Source organism: Branchiostoma belcheri, unplaced genomic scaffold (assembly GCF_001625305.1).
Source record: "Branchiostoma belcheri isolate BF01 breed outbred unplaced genomic scaffold, Haploidv18h27 scaffold1, whole genome shotgun sequence".
NCBI lineage: Eukaryota > Metazoa > Chordata > Leptocardii > Amphioxiformes > Branchiostomatidae > Branchiostoma > Branchiostoma belcheri.
Genome location: NW_017802379.1, coordinates 5,853,460 through 5,870,295, shown reverse-complemented (window position 1 = coordinate 5,870,295; position 16,836 = coordinate 5,853,460). Strand labels below are relative to the sequence as shown.

Here is a 16,836-nt window from a genome sequence, read left to right as displayed (position 1 = left end):
TTTAGGGTAAGAAAAAGTGTCGGCCTTTCAGTGTGGTTAAAACAAATCTAAGTTTCAAGGTGCAAGTTGTAATCAAAATTGATTGTGCCAGTATCTGACAAGAACAAGGCCAATGATGTCCATGTCATTTTGTCAGAACTTTTGAATTAGCTTGTGAGCTGCATACTGATCCAGCAGAAGTTTTGCCCCTTAAGATGCAGCTAGAATGGATGAGACAGATGGCTGTAGCATGCCGGTTGATAAGTAATTCTAACTTAAAAGTTTAAAGTATCTGTTTTAAACATACTATAGATAGAAATTCCAAGTAGTTGATATCCCAAGTACTAATTACATAAGATTTGTATATATCCATTCAGTTTATTACACCTGACCTAATGTAACATGGCTTATTATCAAATATGTCCATCAATCCACCAACAATATTAGTATTGAGTATTTGAGGTAGTTAATTGTATTAACACATGAGTGGTCTTTCACCAGGTGATGAGAAGTCTGCTAACACAGCATTGGTCCAAGTGTGCCAATTACTATAAGTTACATACTTGTAAACCAATCAAATGAATGGGATCTAACTTACTGATTGTACCTTTCATTAAAATTAAAGGTTTTTCACAGATAAGACCAACACTGGTATCAAAACATAAAATTAAATCTGAAAGGACAGCGGTGACTAAATATTTACATTAAAATAATGTCAACCTTCATTCTTCCTTCCTTGGTCCTCCTTCTATTTGCCTTCACTTTTCCTCAGCTCACAAGTCTAGAAATGAAAAATTAATTTGCAGTTAAAATCACAGACATTGAAATGTAGTCTAAGAAGACAAATTATATAAAATAGCATCTATCAATTATATAATAGTAACACTCAACAAACCATATTGAAAGTTGTAAGGAGAACGTAATAACTGCAATTCATAATTACAGTTGATTATATTTCTATATCACACAATGTATTATCACTATAATTATCAAGTGTACACTATGTACAAAAACTAACCTGTGACAGTACAATGTGCTTACCGGTAGTAAACATTTTACACATATAATGTTACATGTATTAGTCTCAGAAAAACGTACCCTAACATAGCTTCTACTGACATGTGTTAGGAGTAAACCTAGGACCTGACTCATGATAGAATCTGTACTTACCTACCTGCCCTACTGTGGCTCTGATGATCCTGCTGGTGCCCTGCTGAACAGACTGGACCTTTTCGGAGACTTCTCATCCTTCTTCTCCTCTCTCCCTCTCTCACTGTCCCTCTTGAAAAATCCCAGGTATCGACCAAGCTTACTTGCCTATAGGGTTTAAAGAAGAACAGAAGTCAGAAAAGAAACTAGAAAGGTAATATTTGCAAAGCAAATGCATAATGTTTACCTTCACCTGTGGTCTGCTTTGTTAATTCTTACTCAAACACATTCATATATATTATGGTCAGACAGGAGTCCTAATCCCTCCTGCTATAAAATTGCAATTTAACATAATAAAATGTTAACTTGAACCTGGCATTAACATGGAAGTAGTTAGCCTTTAGCTAACATCTTCAGTTGATTGTATTAATTCAAAAATTGATTGTTTAAAAGTATTGTCCTTGTACATAATTTATGTTCCAACAAACTACATAGAATTCCTCAGTACATAGTAAAGCCTATGTCCTTACTATTTGAGTGTTCAGCAAATGTCCTAACATACTAAAACATGAGCTTAGATGAGTCAGAAACATTCACTGAAGTGCAATGTAGTAAAACACAATTGTTTATGCTTTACTCACCGTATTTGAGTCAGGGTCAGACTCAGATTGTTTGTCAGAAACGGTTGGCTTGGTAGTTGAATCGTCCGGTACTGCAGCAGCTGCTGTAGGCTTCTTCAGATCCCTCCTCAGACTATCCCAGAACCCAAGTTTCTCTGTAAGCAAGGTTTGTCTCAGTAATTGTAATCTATTGACCTTTGCTTTTATTATGTGTGAGAGAAAATTCCAGCTGTTGCAAACTGCTCTGAGGCCTGTGCTATCTGTGGGCTTTTTGAATCATTGTTGATTTCTTGTCATAATATTTCAGACTCCTTGCTTAAGTAGTCTTTGAATCATATTGCATGCATGCATGCAACATTGTCCACTACAATTGTCACTTTAAGTAAAGATTAGTAGGAAACTATCAAATAAAAGGAAAAATATCAGTATTTTTAGGACAATTCCATACAGAGAAATATACAGTAAACATGGAGAACAATGTACAGGCAACTTTTTTATCGTATGAGAACAAATCTAATGTCATAACATTACATGTGGTTATAGGGCATTGTTTGTCAAATTGTGAATCAATATTTGTGTGAAAAGTATCTTTATCAAACCTTTCTAACACTCTGGTTTTCATATTGTAAATCATACATGTACTTCAAACTAGCACTGACATACCAGATGATACTGCCAGTTGTCTCCCAGCTTCTAAAGCCTTGACTGAACCGGTAGCAATGATGAGGGGTTTTGTATCAATCTGTGACTTGAGAGCAAAGCTTCACGCATGCGCAGCTAGAGAGCAAATTGTGCGTAGGCATGGAAGCCACCGTGGCAAGACTAGTATGCTGTAGCATATACTGTGCAGCAGCAGCTTAAAGTCTGCATAGGAACTGCAGTTGTATCAATAGTCTAGTGGCTTGTTGGGGAAGTCGATTGAGGGAAAATTTGCCAAAATTGAGGTTTGGATTGAATATGTCTGAAAAAAACTGAAAAACCATCGGACTGTTTTCATACTTACTAGTATCTCAGCTAATAAAAAAAGCTTGTCCAAAGCCAGTCTGAATTGAAAAAAAACCTAATCATATGTCAAATTTGTTAGAGAAGTTTGGATACCTTTGTTTTAGATTGCCAGTTACCTAAAATTAAGTTTAATGCTATTTACAAGAAAGTTGGCAGGGTTAGGTATACATAATATATACACTGCATTCCAGTTGTAATTTCTTTAATGCCTTTCTTATCTTTCATAATATGTATTGACTGTCAATTGCTCTGCACCTAGATTTCAAGAGTTATAATATTAGCACTTGATATCAATAAACAAAAAACTAGTACCAACACCCCCTGAAAGGGCTTGAATTTGTTTAATAAAAAGATGAATGGACACATGTATATTCTGGTCTGTGTTAGTTTGTTGTTATGAGTGGATGTAAAATTTGTGTAACATTGAATCTATGACGTTTTGATAATTTTGATCCCAGAGGAAGTGGGTACAAGAAAGGTCAGAGAAACCTCTCCTAGTGGAGAGGAGGAGGCAGCAGCAGCTTCTGAAGCAATGATATGACCAGACGTTAGTACAGGCAGTGGGTGTCAGGACACAACAGAATGATGCAGCAATGACAGCAAAGTGGAAAAACAAACAAACATAAACAATTAGTTTCATCTCTCAACACTCACATCTACTAGCACCCTAAGTGGTGTATGGTGAATTAATAGCAACCCACAGTAGCTACTAACTGATTCAAATGTTAAATACTAATTAATTAAGTCAAGAGAAGGTACAAATGTATGATGGAATATGGCCATGATGGTATAGCTGTTTAGCTAAGCATACTGGTGTGCTGTACTTGTACTTAAGGCAAACTTAACTGACACTATCATTAAGATGCTAACAAAAGCACAAATATCCATGATCTTAAGGATAGATTAAGTGCAAAAGGGTTACCAGTAACAACTGGTAAATATTAATTATCTGTGATGTCCTTGTTAATTTCTCCCTTACATGAGACTGGAGGAACAGGAATGTAGCCTTACCTGGCTGTGCGCTGGCAGCTGGTGGAGACTTCTGTGGACCTGATGGTACGACCATTGATGAGGGGATGGGAGTCGTCGGCAAATCAACAGGCTCTGGCAGCTCTGCTGAGGGTGGTCCAATGGTGATGGGTTCTGGAGCTTTCTTCACTGGGGCAGACGTTTCCTTGACGACAGGTTCTGGGGCAGGCGTTTCCTTGACGACAGGTTCTGGAGCAGGCGTTTCCTTGACGACAGGTTCTGGGGCAGGCGTTTCCTTGACGACAGGTTCTGGGGCAGGCATTTCCTTGACGACAGGTTCTGGGGCAGGCATTTCCTTGACGAGAGGTTCTGGGGCAGGCATTTCCTTGACGACAGGTTTTGGTGCTCTGCTTACAACTGGGGCAGGTCTTTCCTTGACGACAGTCTCTGGAGGCGTTTCCTTGACGACAGGTTCTGGGGCAGGCGTTTCCTTGATGACAGGTTCTGGGGCAGGCGTTTCCTTGACGACAGGTTCTGGGGCAGGCGTTTCCTTGACGACAGGTTCTGGAGGTGTTTCCTTGGTGACAGGGGCAGCTGGTTTTGCCTCAGGTTGAGTCTTCCCTTTAGGAGGCAATCCGAGCAGTTCACGAACCATTTGGATGGCAGTACCTTTCTTGGGTGGTGCAGCTTTTGGCTCATCTTTGGGAGGCACTGGAGCATCTGGCTCTTCCTCTGGTGCCTTGAAAGTGTTATCATCTAGAGGCTTGCGTGAACCTGGTCTTGGTGGAGAAGGCTTCTCCGGAGATGCTGATGGCTCTTTCTTTTCTTCTTTTTCGGTTGGCTTCTTGTCATCTGCATACGTCCATGCAAGATCGTTGGACATCTGGCTGTTTAGGGACTGCACACTGCTTGTTCTGCTGATGTAGGGTGCCTCAGTCTCTCCATTCACCATCAGACTGGCCCTCAGTCCTTCCAGCCGCTTCAGAGTCCGCCAGTCCTGGTTATAACCCAGAGGAGCCCTCTGTATGGGAAGCTTCATGGCACCAGCCCTGTGAGATGTAAGTAGGGGACACATGGATGTCCTGGCCTTGTGGTAAGGCAACTCTGGGATCTCCAGTGTGCTGCCAAGTGGTATTTCCTCCAAGCTATCCTCATTGGCCTGTTTGAGCAGAGGTCGAGGCAGGACTGGCAGCGACACATGCATCTGACTCGGAACCTCTGTCTGTTCTTCCATCTCGATTTTGGCATGTATTTGCGTTGGCTTTGGAGAGACGACTGTGACGGGACTGAGATCCAGATCATCCACTGTTATGGTTTCTTCCTCCTCTCTTATCTCCAGCTTGGGAAGCTCTAGCTTTAGCTTGCTGACCGGAGTGACCGTGACCTTGTGGAGTGTGGGGGTTTCTTCTTCGCTCACCTTAGCTGACTCAGTGTTCAAGTCATCAATAGTCCCCACTTCTTCGAGAGGGGGCTGTTGGACCTCTTTGGGTTTCACATAGAACAAGCCAGGGCGAGTTTTAGGAGGTGGAGACAAGGCTTGGACCGCATCGACCTTCACAATTGGCATTTCTTCTGCCAGCTGGACCCTTGGCTGACTAGCCTGGGCTCTACAGACGTTCATCACGGCTACTGATGCCTTGGCTCGAACTGGTGTCACCTCCTCGACTGTGAAGGTCTCACAGGTCTCCCATTCAGGCAGCGAGTTCACCTCCTTGGCCGTGAAGGTAGGCAGAGGGGCTTGAACCGCTGCCTGATTTGTGATGAATACTGGACGCGGCATTTCCAGTTGGGGGTCGACAATTTCTCGCACAGCTGATTCAATGATTGGCGGTTTCAGCTTTCTTGTCTTCTCGAACGTCAGTTCCTCTAACTCACCTTCTTCGGCATGTAGCCAATGCCACTCACTTTTGCCTTCACCAACAATGACGTTGTGCAAGGGTTCTTCACTTACGGTCTGTGGGGTAACGGTATCATATTTGATCTCAGTGACATCTTCCTTTGTTTCTGACAAAGTCAGGAATTTTGAGTTTGTAATGGCAGTATGGTATTCAGGAGCTTCAACAGTCACCTCTCCCTGGTCAGCTTTTGCGAAAACTGCCTCGACATTCTGCACACTTGCTGTCTCGTAGGTAAGAGGTTCCACAACTCCCAGCGTTTCTAAAGGCGGTACTGCAGCCCTGTGGGGTTTTGTGTGGAAGTAGTCTGCTGTTTCCACGAGGACTTCGTCCTTGTTTGCTGTGTGTAATTCTTGCTCTACCTTCCGTACATTGGCAGTTTCGTACTTAACGTTAGTATCCAAACCGTGCACACCCTCAGTTTGCAGTGTAATCCGTCCCTCTCGGACCCCAAAGTACCGCCATTTGGACTTTGTGATAGCTGTGTTGTGGCGGAACAGCTTCACTACAGAGAGCTCCACAGCAGCCTTGTGGAATTCAACACGATCTGTGATTTCCTTTGTATATTCTGTTGTGAGAATTGAATGATTCTTCTTGGCCTCATGGTAAGTTGGTTTCCCTGACTTTGTGACGGCTGTGTCATGGCTCAACAACTTCTGATCTGTGTGTGCTACAGTAGGCTTGTGGAAGTCAACTTCATCTGTACTTTCCTTTGCAACCTCTGTTGTCAGAATCAAATGACTCTTCTTTGCTTGATGGTAACTTGGTTGCCCTGACTTTGTAATGGCTGTGTCATGGCTGAACAATGTTTGTCCTGTGAGCTCTACGGCGGGCTTGTGGAATTCAACTTTATCTGTGTTTTCCTTCACAACCTCCGTTTTAAGAATCAAGTCCTGACTCTTAGCTTGATAGGTGGGTTTCTGTGAGGGAGTAATTTCATACTTCACTGCCTCGTCGTATGGTTGCGGAACTGTCTCGAACTTGCAGCCTCTTGCTCTGAACGGTTCGATGATGCCCTCAACTTCGTCTTCGGCAAGATGAAGGGTCTTCTGGTTTCCTTGTTGGTACTGAGCAGTGTTTGAGGCCACAACATTAGTATTATGCTTCAAAACTACTTGTTGCACCTTTTCATATTCTGGTTTGCTGTACTGTGCCGTCTTCACTTCGTCATTTACAGATTCAGCCACAGCATCTGTACTTCCCAATTTTGCATTGTGCAAGGGCAAGTTACTTGAAACTTGGGATGATTTTGCTTTTTCGTACTTGTGGCTTACATCAACAACGTTTGCTTTTTCCTTTTGAATGGGGGCCAGGTCATCAACAGACTGAGGAACAGTGATCATGCTTTCTTGTATTCCAGAATAAAGGGGGTCTTGACTCTTAGCAGACCGTGATTTGGTCTTGTAGTAATGTGGTGCTACTGGAATCAACTCTGGTTTAACCCAATCAAGATCAGCCTGAACTTTTGATTTTTCGAGTTTTGTTTCAGCTGTCTGAGTGTCAGCAAAGAATACTGGGGAATTACTTTTTGTGAAGGAGAATTTTGCCTTCGAATATTGATGATTTGTCGACACTGGTTTTACTGTGTTCCAAGCAATCTCAACATGCGTTTCTATGGACTCGAGGTCAGAGATGGCACTTTGTATTTTGGCAATATGAATGGGCTGGTTACTGGGGACCTGGGAGTATTTTGCTTTGACGTATTCTTGTGTTACAGCAGCGACTGCTGCCTTGTGCCAACTGATGGGAGCCAAGTCGCCACCTTTCATGACTAGGCGCAGATGTGCCTTTTGCTCTTTGCCCTTGTTAAGCTTGATACTAGGTGCTTCTGCGCTGGGGACCAGGTTGGAATAGGCTTTGTAGCGGTCTTGCCTTACTGTATGATAACATGGTGTTGAGTATGCTATCTTTGGGACTAACCCCTGCACTTCATCTAATGACGTCTTTACTTCTTTCTCCTGTGCGGTATCGAGTTTCACTGCTTGCATGCTGGGGACCATGCGAGTTAGGGCTTTGTAGCGGTCTTGTCCTACCATATTGTAAGACGGTTTTGTATACGTTGTGTTAGTTGGTACCCCCTTGACTTCTTCCAATGGCGTTTTTACTTCTTTCTCTTCGGCGGTATTGAGTTTCACTGCTTGCATGCTGGGGACCGTGCGAGTTAGCGCTTTGTAGCGGTCTTGTCCTACCATATTGTAAGACGGTTTTGTATATGTCGTGCTAGTTGGTACCCCCTTGACTTCTTCCAATGGCGTTTTTACTTCTTTCTCTTCGGCTGTATCGAGCTTCACTGCTTGCATGCTGGGGACCACGTGTGTTAGGGCTTTGTAACCGTCTTGTCCTACGGTATCATAAGACGGTTTTGAATACGGCGTGTTAGTTGGTACCCCCTTGACTTCTTCCAGTGGGGTTTTTACCACTTTCTCTTCAGCTCTACTGACCTGCTGCTGAGCCTCTTCGCTCCTGGTGACAGATTCTGTGGCCCTGTGGAGCGGATCTGTGTGCTGCCAGCTTGCGATGTCATAAGGCGGCATGCGCACAGTCCCCATGGCCCACTTCAGCGTCTCCTCCTGCTCATAACTCAGGAGAGTCAGCTTGTGCTTTTTGGGCTGGTGGGTGGGGGTGGTCTCAACACCCGAGTCTTCTGCTTCCTCCACAACCTGGGAAAACAGATTGAACATGGAGATTGTTGATCATAATGTTTTGGTCAGGAAAGATTGGCGTTAGGGTTTGAAAGTGAGAATTAGGGGTCAGCGTTAAGGTTGTGATGACATAGGTGGAAAGGGCCTATCCCACAATTTTACAGTTGATTCAGTCATTTCCTCCAAAGAGGTATTACTGAGCATTTATGTCATATTCAGACTTTTTACTTCAGAACAGCCAAACTCTCCTTCTGTACACCAGGCAACAAGCAATATGGGATAGGCATCTATCCTCCCTTTACATTGATTTGGTCAGCATATTGTCAGGTTTTGTAAATGGCTTGCTTACTTGCTTTGTAAATGGGTTACTGCAGTAAATAGTGTTATACATGCACATTGTGCATCTCAGGTGTCAGTGCAAGAAGTCTCAGTATCGCAGGCAAATTGTCAGTGATCAACAAGCTGATGTACTAGTAACTGTTACATTACATTTTTAAGCATGGCTGATGGAAAATTTCCACATGTACATGCACGGCTGTAACAATTCATGCTTTGACTCTCATGCTTCATGGAGTCAAATTCCTGAACAAACCATCAGTACTGTTATTAACAGTGTCATGTTACTGTAACAGTAACTGCACAGTTATGAATCATTAAGTTACTAGTAATGCATCAGTAACAAATCAGTAATCAAACACTATATCAAGCAGTTAACAAAAATTGAAGACTGCAATTATTAGAGAAAGGGGAAAAACACATGCAGTGTACATCTGACGGTACAAATTAGTAATTGAACAGTAGCATTTCAGTGTACATTGTACGTTTAAGGGCCTGCCCACATTTGTGGTGTCATAGATTTACAACTGTTACAGCAAATTGAGGGCATTCTCGCATCAGTCACAGATGTGTCATACAAAATTTGCTGTCATGCGATGAAAAAAAGGTTTCTGTAGATCCATGTCGAGGGTGGGCACTGCCATAGCCTTGCTGAAAATCCTTACAAAAAAACAAGACATGTAACAAATGTGACCATGCCGGTAACAACTGTTAAACATTTAACAGAATTATTTGGGAGAGTATAGTACGGTACACTCCCCAGTAACAATGCTACTGCATGCAGTAACATGCAGTAAATGCTACATCACCAATTACTGAAAAGCTTACAGACAGTAGATCCAGTATTGTACATGTAGTAACATAACAGCACTGATGGTTTGCTGAGAAGGTCATGCTCTTATCATGCCATGCTGCCTAAAATGCCATGCCAATGTGAGCAGAAATTAGTGCTCTCAATGCGTTGCCATGTTTTTTGCCAGGGTGAATGTCGGTGAATGCAGAAACATCCCTGGCACTCTGCAGATGATGGTGATGATGTTATTGCTCATGCAATACTTCCAGTAATTTTACTGGCTCACCTCAAACTGGGACCTAATACCATCTCTAACACCTGATTTTGCCTGAGACAATCCCGAGACATCTTCCACCGATTCCTGACCTCCCCACAGTGGTCTGAACTCTGACCCTGACACGTTGACCTCTGACCCCTTTGGCACCTCTAACTCAAGAGGTTGCCCATCCACCTCCCACACCAACTTGCGTCTTAAATCCAAGTCAAGTGTCTCTACCGGTGGAGCTTCTTGAACTGTTGGCTTCTTTTCCTTGATGAAGGATGGGGCAGTGTGCTTGACCTTGAATGGTCCCTTGATAATGATCCTCATACCACCTCCTCTTGGCTTGACCTCCTGAAAAAAGGGTAAGGCCACTGTTAGTTTCACAAATACACCATCATATATATAACAGCCAGTCTACATCTATAAATGTATATCATTTTGCTGAAACATTCCATGGAAACAGACTCATCTGATATATGTGCATAGAAATCAGTATGCAAGTTGAAAATGTAGCTAAAAGTTTAACTTTAAGATTTAGTATCAGGCTTACCTCTTCTTGTTTTATAACAGGCTCTTCTTTCTTCTGTGAAGTAAACAAAAATATACAATGATGTTACATGTAGGTGACATGAAATAGAGATCTCATTGTTACATCTACGTGTATTATGACCTAAAGCACACTCATCAAAATGATCACAGTGCTACATTAACTGCACAGCATACAATAATGCACATTCTTATTACACATATTCTTACTTCTACATGTTTTCAATTACTTTGTTTCCTCCCATGTTTCCTCAGCATTTGATACACAATATATTTGATGTATTGGATCTTACCTGTACTTTGGGCGGCTTTTTCAGTAAATGCCCCAAATCCTCCACTTCCATAACTTCATCCTGCAGACATTTCTCCAGTACCTGCATGTGGCGCAGATATTTCATTAATCTCATATCATTATCATATTTCTTAACATATATAATGCAATATACAAGACTTACTGGGTGAAAAGAAGTATTGAAATCTATGCAAATCATGAGATTCAAATCTGTTTAAAATATGCTTTTAGTATGTCAACTATGTTCAAGTCAGGAAGTCATGACTGCCTGACTTGTACACTGTACACTGTACTTCAAAAAAAGTTCTAGTGGTTAGTTCTTTTACTTGTAAATTTCAATGCAAGAAAAGTGTTAAATCTAGTTTTTATGCATTCAGCTGTACTACTAAAACTACTACTACATACAGGTTACCTACCATTCGCCCATCCTCACAGACAACTTCTTGCTCATCCAACACCAGCCTTCCATCCTTGTTGTACTTTACTGGCTCCTGCTCCCCCGTTGGCAGGCCATTGTTCATCCAACCATTCACTGAAGATACTACACCTGTGTCTGTCTTCTGAAATAACAAAACAAAAAGGTCATAACCATTAAAAAAACATTAACGATTTCACTGTCCAATTACAAAACTAATGGTGAGAAATATGTGTTGAAAGTGCCCTAGAGCCGACTTGATTGCTACCTAAATTATATACATGTACAGGTGGTATAATCTCTCACTGTGGCAGAAGTCTATCAGACCACACCAGATAGAACCATTGTTATGAATGACAACTGTTACACTGAGACAAACAACCATAATTGGAGGGGCAAGAGAGGAAAGGTGTAAAAATGACATGTAATGGTGATCTAATTTTTCTAGAGGTATAGCAAAACACCTTTCCTCACTCTCATTCAAAGTGGAAGAAGAATTTCTTTATTACCAGCTTGCTTAAAAGACAATATCAAAGCTGAAACCTATATACAATTTCCTGGCAATGTTATACTGTCTGCTAACAATTTTCTATGCATAACAATCGGTCAAGAATTTGGAAACCTGTTACAGTAGTGTAGATCCTTACCTGTTGCTCTATTCGGAGCTGTTCATCCATGCCGAAAACACTCATCTTAACCCTCCAGTTGTACAGTGCCCCTCTTCTGTATCACTGTCAGAAGAAAAAATAAAATTATCTTAATAGTAAAGATTGAAATTTACTCCAAATTTCAAAGCTGATAAACTCTAGCTTATGATTCACAACTGTTAAAATGTAGACAGTGTACTAGACACTTAGGTGTAACATCAAAATTGGCAATTACAATGTAACAGGAGTCTCCTAAATATTTAAGACTCAAGCTGAAAAGATGTTCACGGTGACAGTTCAGTTATCTGGGATGTTTGAATGTAAACACAGGTGGAGATGCCAGAGAAGTTCAAAGAGAAAAATACCTGGTCCTACACGTAATGGTTTCCTGAACTATGCCGTGGACTACACAGCTGTTGTGAATACAGACTTCTAAGAAAGGAGAATGTTTTGTCTTGGTGCCGCTGGTTGTCAGCGTTGCTTGGTTTGTAGGTGAACAAGGTTATATTTTTGTAGGGATTTGAAAAGGATTTTTAGCGAAAAGCTTTCAGCAAAAGAAAGAACTTTGTTTCGCCCCTACAGAAGCTGGCAAACAACTTTTTGTTTGACATAAAAAAAGGTCAGGAACACTAGTGCTGACTTTACATAACTTCTAAGCTAGAAAACTTTCATTCCATTTCATAAAAACCTACAATTTTAGGGCAAGGGCATAGTTACTGTTGACAAGCATAGGTGAGTAACCATTGGGCTGGCATGACAAAGGCATGGGGTATGCGGACATGCTATGCTGGCTAGAATGAAGGCCCCTCTGGGGAATTGTTTTAAAGTGACCTGTCCTGTATAGCCACAAGGCTTAGCACAAAAACACGCTTTCCAGAACATCTGCTGGGCAAAAGGACATGAAATGGGTCCTAAAGGCACATCGAATAACTTCCTCTGGTTTTTAGGACACACCGGACGTGACTCAAGTTTTATCCATACTTTTATGTTTATATAAATGCATAACTCCACAGTAAAGGTGAGCAATATAATTACCATGAGAAATTCTGGAATTCTTCAAATCCTGTTGAGTCTAAATACTTGGCATAACTCTATTTCACTACACTGCGAGTATTTGAAGAAAGTGTGTGTCATCTACTACTACAATAACATTTAGGAACTGAATGCTTCAGAACCACCTGTTCATCGGCCCTTCATTGTATCCAAGTGGTTTTTCTTCCCTGTGGAGACAAGCACGTCGACAGACGTACTGCGCCTGCGCAGAACCCCGTATTTTCGCGTTTTTCGTTGGGTTTTTGGTCAACGTTGCATTAGAATTTTGCCTGTTGCAGAGGATATTCTTTCCGACACAAAATTTGGAAACTACTGTCAAAATGCTAACCTTATATGAAGGAATACAACCTTATATGAGACGTTCTGCCGAAATGCTATGTACAATACATTACGGGTTTCGCGCAGGTGCAGTACATTCTGCCGACGTGCTGTGGAGACATCTTTAGCCTGGGTGCCAGGCCCAAGAGCCTAGAATCAAGTTAGAAAATGTTTCTTTTTTCTGATCAACTGGGTCTCGATTACCGACTGCCAAACATGCATCCAGGCTAGAACAGTGTACATTTTTGGTACAATATGTTTTTAAGACTAGTTACTGTCACAAAGTCTTGTACGACATACAAATGAAAATAGTTTCCTACAGGGAGTGCAGTCCTCTATAATGTCTATGATGACTAAAATAGAACTGGTTTGTAGAACTTTAGGCATTGAAAATGACAGATTGGACCTACTACTAGTAGTATCAGTATTTCTGATAGAAAATAAAATTCTTTAAATGCAGCAAATAGGACTTGGAATAAGTGACCCATTTAAAAGAAAAAGGGTAATTCATCATTTACACTTTTTGTCAGAGCTTGGAGCTCCTTCAAAACAAAGTCACCAGACTGGGTGCATAAACAAAGTCACATACTCAAGCGTCATCTTGTATTTACACATCAACATTGTCCACAATGTCCTTGACTTAAAGTAAGGCTCTAGGTGCATTTTATGCTCTACAAAACACAAAACAACATGTAGGAGATACTTCCATAATTGTAACAATGCCCTGTACATGTACATGTAGCTTTTTTACTGTACATGTATATCTCCCCATCAACCTATTTTTTCTGGAATTTTCCTAAACAAAGTAAGGGATTGATTGATTGGAACTTCCTACAAAAATGCACACATTCCTCAGAGATAAAGAGATTTGTGAAAAAAGAAAAGACAACAGACAGATCAAATCTGTCTTTTTGACACCAGATAATTATGGTCTGATGGTCCACAGTACATACACTTGTTTTCTCGGGCAATCCAAAGTAAATACCAATAGGATTGAAATGGGACTCATCTTCACAAAGATTTAAACTTTTTAACACAAAGTTGCCATAACATTGTTTCAGTTGTTGAGCTAAAAATCCTCACAAAACTGGGTTACGTGTGAGTGCTGTATTGAAAACAAGCCAAGCACTACTCAGAAAACAAAGACATATAATCAATGCAGAAGATAATGAGATGTTAGACAACTTTCAGTTCTACATTGCAAACAGTAGCAATCAGTCACAAGAAGTATAATCTTCTAAACTTACCACCTTTTTTCTCACCAAAAACATCAAAAATTCTTACCAAAGAGACATTGGACTAATTGAGTTCATCAAAATTTACTATCTTTTAAAGTTCATAAATAATGAAAACAATGCGTTCAACTTTTACCATATTGACAGAAAATGAAAAGCAATCTCTAACAAAGCTTCAAAAATATATTTCAAAGTTACTTTCCATAATTCAGGATTCATTTTGTCATAATTCAGGAAGACATCTATTGGACAGGTGGTTCTTCGTGCACATGTGTTTTGAAGCTGTCTATTAATAAACTGTGACCCAAATTGGCAAACAGGTTTTTTTCAAAAAGTCCTAAACTGGACAATTCTTACATTTTCAACTTACAACAACCATGTCAGACAAATTTTTACATCATTTTCAAACTGCTGACAGTACAGAAAAGTTTCACTCACCTGTTTGAGGCTTAAGTTCAGGCGACACAGGTGCAGGTTGCGCAGGGGAAGGCCGCTTGCAGGGACACACCCCACCTTACTGACAGACTGGTGCATAAATGGCCCCAGCACAGGGAAGCACAGGTGGTCAGACCGCCTCATTTGCATACACCACAATACGTGCGGAATTCCAAACATTTGTAATTCCTGGGGTCAGCTTCTTCTGGGGGAACCTGTTCTGAATCCTCCCTACAATTGTTCGTTTCCAACCACAATCACAGTAACCAACGGTGTGCAAGTGAAGATCAGTTGAAAAATAATCTATCGCAACTACACATCCTAGTGCAGTAACATTGTAGGCAGTATAAAAATGGAGCATGATAAGACAACATGTCCTCAAATCTCGAGACCCATCTTTGTCAACACAAAGGTACGAATGATTGGCAAACTGCCCCAAGGTAAAAACTCAGAGTCCTGGAATTCTTTTCTACCCCAGGAGCATCAACATGAGCAGACGTGTGGAACTCTGGAAAAATAAACAGGGCGTGGTTAGCGTGTTGTACCTGTGTATGTGTGTGTGTGACTGCATCATGATGGAATGGTGTGTCCTAATTTTTTTTAAAGTATAAAATACCTGGTATTTTAGGGGCAGGAAGTGATGGTTAATCCAATTAGTGGGTGTCACACTGGGGAGCAAGATGACAGTCATCAACCTTTCTTTCATGGAGATGTCATCCAAAATTCCTTGTAGGAAAGATGTGAATATCAGCACATGTAGAACATTATTGGAAAAAAAGTAACTTCTAACAGTAACAGTACCTATGAAATTGTCTGTAGAAAAGGAGATTTTCTTTGAAAGATTCTATTTTGTTTACCCTTTCCTTCAATAATTACTGTAATACTGGCAACATATAATAACCAGCAATCACTTTCTAGAAGACTTTTACTTGCGACAAATTTTGAGGGATAAATTTGATGGCTTTCACATCAGATACATCTAGGAGTGTTCAAAACAACATTGGTTAGTGTCCGTGTTAGACTTTCAACTTCAAGCTAAAAATAACCCTCAAGTTGACTGTACAGAAGACAGCAAAGACAAGTTACTACCCGTAAAATGCCAGAGACATTCTATTCGCATGACCGAGCTGACAATGCATCAAAACACTTGGCACATCTTCAAGAGTCAGTGTTGTGTTGTTTCCCTAAAGCCCCTTGTAAGGGCGTATTGCCAAACGCGTTCAACAGAACTAGATACATGTATAAAACATTGTGTACTTAGTACTAGTATAATTCTCACAATGTATGTACCATTGCACACAAACACATTTGTACATGTATTACTATTAGAAGTTGCAGTGTTAGGGACTGGTTGTCAATCTAATGTCAGGATGAAGAGGTACCGAGTTGCCTATCTCTTTTATCCTCTTATATTTTCTTTAAGAATCAATACAAAATCCTTCATTACTCCAAGTCTCCTTTGTACTTTGGATGGGTATTCTGTGGTGAAAGTACCTTAACCTTTCATTACATTGCTAGACATACTTAAAATTTCTTACAAATTCTTGCATGCATCTGCTTCAAAAATCTCGGTGTTTCACCTCAAAACATGCAACAGGTATTCTTTAACCCTTTATGTGTCATGGCTAGAAATCTAAAAACCATTGTATTGCTGTAACAGGAAGTGATTCTTTGGGTTAACTCACACCATATCCTCATAATAGGCAAGGAAGATAGGCTGTTACACAATGTTTCAAGCAAGCTAATTATTCATTCTCACTTGTGACTGAAGAGTTCTTCACTCAGGAAGAATTTGACCCTTGGGTTATGAAAATAAAGTGAAGAAAGAGTCCAGTAAGATTGGTGTAAACAGTGGCAGTCAGAACTATAGAATGTTTGGAACGTGTGGAATTTCGAATAAGTTCAAAGGTGTCTTGAATCAAATACTAGGAAGACTAGATAGGCACGAGTGGGTATTACCCATGTCTATACAGTGATGATATCAGCTATAGACTGATATACTTGTACACTGCATTAGTCTTCTCTGTGCTGCCTATGCCATTTGAGAAATGGTACTAGCCAAATGGATACTTGTGTGCTTCAGTTGTGTTGTTTGACCATTTACATCTTCTCCTTTATCAAATGGTTCAAACCTTTTTTATGTCTGTCTGCTTTTTCTTTTTTAAGTCCTTATCAGAAATATAGGCCAGCCCTGTCTATATAGATTTAGGCCATACAGGGGGGCCACACCCAAAGATCGAGTGAT

General features: G+C 40.8%; 1 protein-coding gene across 5 annotated transcripts; it reads right to left on the bottom strand.

Moving 5' to 3' along the window:
* Positions 1-239: 239 nt before the first annotated feature.
* On the bottom strand, positions 240-14,817 carry LOC109463806 (titin-like). Of its 5 annotated transcripts, none has more exons than XM_019760700.1 (11): positions 14,595-14,817; positions 11,551-11,634; positions 10,905-11,048; positions 10,490-10,570; positions 10,201-10,233; positions 9,675-10,001; positions 8,059-8,277; positions 3,765-6,684; positions 1,770-1,903; positions 1,150-1,296; positions 240-760 (listed from the first exon to the last, which is right to left on the bottom strand). In XM_019760700.1, the coding sequence occupies exons 2-10, from the start codon at positions 11,593-11,595 to the stop codon at positions 1,159-1,161; spliced, it is 4,041 nt and encodes a 1,346-aa protein (XP_019616259.1). In that variant the 5' UTR covers positions 11,596-11,634; positions 14,595-14,817; the 3' UTR covers positions 240-760; positions 1,150-1,158. The 5 variants fall into 5 exon arrangements, with proteins under 5 accessions (XP_019616259.1, XP_019616267.1, XP_019616243.1 ...); XM_019760708.1 differs by having other exon boundaries at positions 9,885-10,001; positions 14,595-14,810; XM_019760684.1 differs by lacking the exons at positions 8,059-8,277; positions 9,675-10,001; positions 10,201-10,233; ... (2 more) ...; positions 11,551-11,634; positions 14,595-14,817 and having other exon boundaries at positions 1,154-1,296; positions 3,765-7,872.
* Positions 14,818-16,836: the final 2,019 nt, after the last annotated feature.

What these genes read in the sequence shown, in the direction of transcription:
- LOC109463806 (XM_019760684.1), bottom strand. Translation starts at nt 7,809, where the DNA reads ATGGTAGGACAAGACCGCTACAAAGCGCTAACTCGCACGGTCCCCAGC. An exon ending in AGCTGCCAGCGCACAGCCAG is followed by an intron (nt 1,904 to 3,764) that starts GTAAGGCTACAT and finishes CCTTGCTTACAG; the next exon opens with AGAAACTTGGGTTCTGGGAT. An exon ending in CTGACCCTGACTCAAATACG is followed by an intron (nt 1,297 to 1,769) that starts GTGAGTAAAGCA and finishes TAAACCCTATAG; the next exon opens with GCAAGTAAGCTTGGTCGATA.